This window comes from Aplysia californica, unplaced genomic scaffold (genome assembly GCF_000002075.1).
Source record: "Aplysia californica isolate F4 #8 unplaced genomic scaffold, AplCal3.0 scaffold00209, whole genome shotgun sequence".
Taxonomy (NCBI): Eukaryota; Metazoa; Mollusca; class Gastropoda; order Aplysiida; family Aplysiidae; genus Aplysia; species Aplysia californica.
This window is the reverse complement of record NW_004797479.1, coordinates 123,467-128,466: the sequence shown is the minus strand read 5'-3', so window position 1 is coordinate 128,466 and position 5,000 is coordinate 123,467. Positions and strand designations below refer to the sequence as shown.

General features: G+C 39.7%; 1 protein-coding gene across 1 annotated transcript in view; it reads left to right on the top strand.

Moving 5' to 3' along the window:
* LOC101862801 (myosin essential light chain, striated adductor muscle) overlaps positions 1 to 3,635 on the top strand; it is a 12,396-nt gene extending 8,761 nt beyond the window's left edge. Inside the window, exons 3-6 of the mRNA XM_005099309.2 lie at positions 104 to 250; positions 1,279 to 1,446; positions 2,104 to 2,190; positions 2,503 to 3,635. Coding sequence (XP_005099366.1) covers positions 104 to 250; positions 1,279 to 1,446; positions 2,104 to 2,190; positions 2,503 to 2,540 — 440 coding nt within the window. The 3' untranslated portion in view covers positions 2,541 to 3,635. The remainder of the gene's footprint in view (positions 1 to 103; positions 251 to 1,278; positions 1,447 to 2,103; positions 2,191 to 2,502) is intronic.
* The last annotated feature ends 1,365 nt before the right edge of the window (positions 3,636 to 5,000 follow it).

Genomic DNA, 5,000 nt, shown 5'->3' with positions numbered 1-5,000 from the left:
AGATAAATACATTAATAACATATTTTTAATAGAAAAAAAATACCCCACTAACAAAAGCAACCTCAGCAACAAGTACTGACGTCATTTGTTTGTGCGCACACAGAGATCCGTGACGTGTTCGAGCTGTACGATTTCTGGGATGGCCGTGACGGTGAGGTGGACGCCTTCAAGACCGGACACATGCTGTACTGCCTGGGCATGAACCCCACACAGGAGATCATCCGCAAAAACGGCGGCACTGAGAAGATGGGTGAGGACTTTTGGGAAGCATCATGGTGAAATCAGGCGCTCGTCAGAATAATGAAATCATAGAAATAGATCTAGATCTAGGCTTTTTCTGATTGTTGGGTCATTTTTTTTCTAATTTTTTCTTTCTTTTTTTTTCTTGCTCAACACCTTTGATATTGATTTAAAAACACACACTTGTGTGGATTTTAGTGAAAAACATTTATTAAAGGCACAGAAAATGTCAATTTTCAGGGCCCTAGGACTCTCAAGCTATGGAAATTGAAAAACTTTAGCGTCATTTTCTTACAAATTTCATCTCTGAAACCAGGCGACCCTAACCTCCTTCAATCGTAGATATGTCGACTTCTATTCAACATAGATGGATACCTTTTTTTACCAAAAAGGAGACAAATGAACCGACTTCAAGATGACAACAATAATCCAATAACCCCGAAAATTGACAAGCGCTTGGTTCCACCACGTCATTACACATTTATGTTCTTGATTTTGTTTTTGTTGTTTTTGTTGATGCTTTATTTGTTGTTGTTATTTTTATTTGTTGTGTGGGTTTGTTCGGGTTGATTGTTTATTTTTGCTTTTTTTTTTTGGTTGATTCTGTTGTTTTAGCTTTAGTAAGAGTTAAAAAGAAGGAGAAATAGCTTTCTGTTTTGATAGGAGTTTTTAAAGATATCTTGTTATTATCATTATTCATATAATATAATTATTATTATTATATTATGATAATTTTGATTGTTATTATGATGACGATAATGATTATCATTATTATGATTATGACTAGCATATTATAACATTATTACCATCATCATCATTTTTTCCCTTCTTCATCCGTCAGTATTTTTTTCATAATGATTATTTTTTAGGTACATATTACAATGCACTAGTTTCTATCATTATTGCTATTTTAATTGTATTATCGTTACCATTATTATCACGATGATGATGATGATGATGATGATGATGATGATGATGATGATGATGATGATGATGATGATGATGATGATGATGATGATAAATGATCCCCTTTGGCAGGCGAGAAGGCCTACAAGCTTGAGGAGTTCCTCCCCATCTACTCCGCTGTGTCCAAGGAAAAGGATACCGGAACCTTCAACGACTTCAACGAGGCTTTCAAGACTTTCGACAGGGAGGGACAGGGATTCATCTCTGCTGCCGAGATGAGACACGTCTTGACATGCCTGGGTACGTGCTGTTTGTTAGTTTGTTTGTTTGTTTGTCTGTCTGTCTGTTACACCGAGATGAGACACGTCTTGACATTTCCTGGGTGCGCGTGCTGTTTGTTGGGGGTTTTTTTGTCAGAATGTTTGTGTGTGTGAGATTGTATGTCTGTCTGTTACACGGAGGGCCAGGGATGTATCTCTGCTACTGAGATGAGACACTGGGTGCGAGCCGTTTGTTTGTTTGTGTATGTATGTGTGTGTGTGTGTTTGTGTGTGTGCGTATGTGTGTGTTTGTCTGTCTGTCAGTAACAGATGTATCTCTGTCACCAAAATGAGACACGTCTTGACATGCCTGGGTGCGTGCTGTTTGTTTGTTTGTTTGTCAGCATGTTTATCCGTCAGTTTGTGACTGTTTATCAGGCTGACTGGCTGGCTGGCTGTTTGTCTGTCTGTAAAATATGTTGATAGTCTGTCTCTCCTTCTCTTTTGTACATGCAGTTTTGTGTGTATAAGATGGTCTGTCTGTCTATTTCGTTATGCGCTCTCTGGTGTCGAAAAGGGAGGATGAGCTTACCATAGACGATGATGATGATGATGATGATGATGATGATGATGATGATGATGATGATGATGATGGAGAAGACGTATAAACCCTCTCCCCTTCCTCTTTTTTTAACAGGTGAGAAGCTGAAGGACGAGGAAGTCGATGACATCATCAAGGCCACAGACACCAGGGAGGATCTTGAGGGAAACATCAAATTCTCAGGTGAGAGAGGGGATGGAGAGAGTGAGAGAGAGAGAGAGAGAGAGAGGGAGAGAGAGAGAGAGAGGGAGGGGGGAGGGAGAGAGGGAGAGAAAAAGGGAGAAAGAGAGAGAAGGAGAAAGACAATTAAAACGAGACCTAGAGAGAGGGAGAGAGAGAGACAGAAAGAAAGAAAGAACGAAAGAAAGAAAGAAGGAAGGAAAGAAAAAACAACGTTAACCCTGATTGCAGGATCAAACAACTTAACTTATTATGTAAAGTATACGTTCAAGGAAGTAGAACAATAATAACAATTCAATCTCTTCATTTTTTCAGATTTCATCGCCAAGGTGCTCAAAGGACCATACGAGTAAACTTTGGGAAATCCTTTTCCCGTCAGCCAGTCAGAATCTACCACGTCAGAGCACTCCACTTCCTTGTTTGTTACGTCATCACTTCATGCTGACCCCTGCCACCTCAACCAATCAACGTGGAATGCCAAATTAGTCTTTATTTTAAAGTTCCCGAATCTTTTTTCAGTTATACACGTCTGTCACTGAATGAGAAGGTGTATGGAGTTAGGGTTATTGTTAGTCAATCGAAAAAGCATTATTTTCTCCACAAATTAATTTCTTCCCTTTGCTTTTTCCTTCAGTGTCTTAAGAAGTCAGCATGTTGGGTGAGGTTTTATGCGTGAGCGTCAGAGCGATTCTTCCAATGTCTGTTTGCTGTTTTTTTTATTATTTTTTTTTAAAGTAAAGAATGTTGATTGGATCACAAGTGTTTGTGATATTTGTTTGTCTTGTTTACAATTTTCGTTCCCCATCGTTGGCGTTTGTAAATACTGAATTTCAAGATTAAAGAAAAAGACTTGGTCTGGAAGATTTAGTTGTTTTGAACGCTGGCTATCGTGTGTAAGAAATAAGATGCCATCTTACACTCCCTTGAAGCATCATAGGGTTCGAATCAGTAATTTTGATTTGAAGAAAAAAACAGAGAGATTTGATTCAGCGTCATCCCCTCATATTCAAGATCCACCGATTCTTAATATTTTTTTTCTAGAGCTTTCCACAAGTTGTCAATACGACACACGCGGTATAAATAAATATAGACAAGCAAATTACGCATGGCTGCAAAGATCTGCTTTCCCCAAGTATACTCTACCTACAATATATTGAGTAGATTCCATCAGTGCAAAAGTCTGAGATCACCTTACGTGGCTTTGAGGATTACGCTATTTATAGAAACTCACAAGAACATCAGCCAAGAATGTGACGTAATAAAGTAAGAGCACATAACTCTAAGATCATCTGCTAAGTGAGCTGGGACAGTTTGTAAAATGGCGACCACCTGCCAGAGTTATCCTCTCTTGTCACCCTGTGACCTTTGACTCTTGACACTCTCATTAACTTTTGTAGCCGTGTGTGCTTGGATTGACGAATAAAATACCTGTGGAAAAAAGCTCAAAACGGACTTCACAATGCCTGTCTCTATGATTGTGGATAGCTCTGACTTGTACATGATATTATGTGGCATGAGCCGTTTTCTTTGACATCTGTGGTGTAGAGGTTGGGCACTTCGTTGTCATTTACAGAAAACTCGAGTTCGATTCTCTTTTAGGGAAAACTTATATCAAGTATCTCGGTCTTTCTTCTGGGATGTTGTATCCCTTTCAGCCTGGTTTGGTCCTACAACCGTGGTCGAAACCCACCTCATAAATGACCTAAATTGTGTCGAAGACAGGGCGGGGTGGAGGGGGGGGGGCAGCATTAGAAATAAATTAATCCGCTTTTGACACTCACATGGCATAGGAAGTGGTGAAATGGTAACGGTTTATCGACCCTGTCAACACTGTTAGGTTATTTAAAAGGCAGTTGGTCTGTACAAAGGGGTGACAACTGACTCTCCAGTAACACCTCTAATCTATATTCTGTATCCAATATTATCTATTTGTGTTGCAAGTGCCGTAAAACACGAACAAAAGCTAAAGAGAGAGAGCCCAAATTACAACATCTCCCCGGAAGAGACGCCTTTCCCTAGGACACAACGTTGGACTCTGGAGGTTGCAAGCCCACCAGCCTGTTTAATTTTTTTTTTCTTTCTGTTTTTTTGTTTTTGTTTTAGGGGGGGGGGGGTGAGAGGTGAAAGTGTTCTACGACGCTCACAACTGCATAACGTCATATTATCAGTAGGCGGGACACAATAAATATTTTTCGGTTGGTAGGAAATTTTGGATTTTGCCTGGTTGCGGTCGAAGCCTACTCTTATCGATTTTAGACCACTAAGGGATCTTTAAAGTGTACAACGTGCACACGGCGAAATTTTTCGCCTTCGTCCGAGGAGGCTAGGGGTAGATCTTTCCTACCAGAAGATCAGAGGTTGGGCTGAAAGACAGTAGTAATAAGAAGCCAAGGAGTAGCAGTAGAAAAGCTTTAAAAAAAGTCAGGAGCCCAGAGGAGGAGGCAAAGGGGGTGAGGGGGTGGGGACAGAAAGTGGAGACGAAAGCAGACTTCAGAACATAGCTAGAGAGCAGGAAAGGGGGTAAATGGAGACCCTTTTAGAGAAGAAAATGTTTTGGTCTTTACCCGGATTCGAACCCGGGACCTTTGAATGAGAGGCGAACACCTTAACTTCTAGGCCACGAAAGCCCACTCTTCTGATTGTTTTGAAACAGCTAGATACATAGTACACCGAGAAATGAATATGTGTAGATAGAAACACAATGCCAGTTTCAATATATATATGAAAATGGGAAGTTTTAATAGATGCTTTTTTCTAGAAAAATATAAATAAAACATAAGAACAAAATATTATAATATATCTATGAATATATA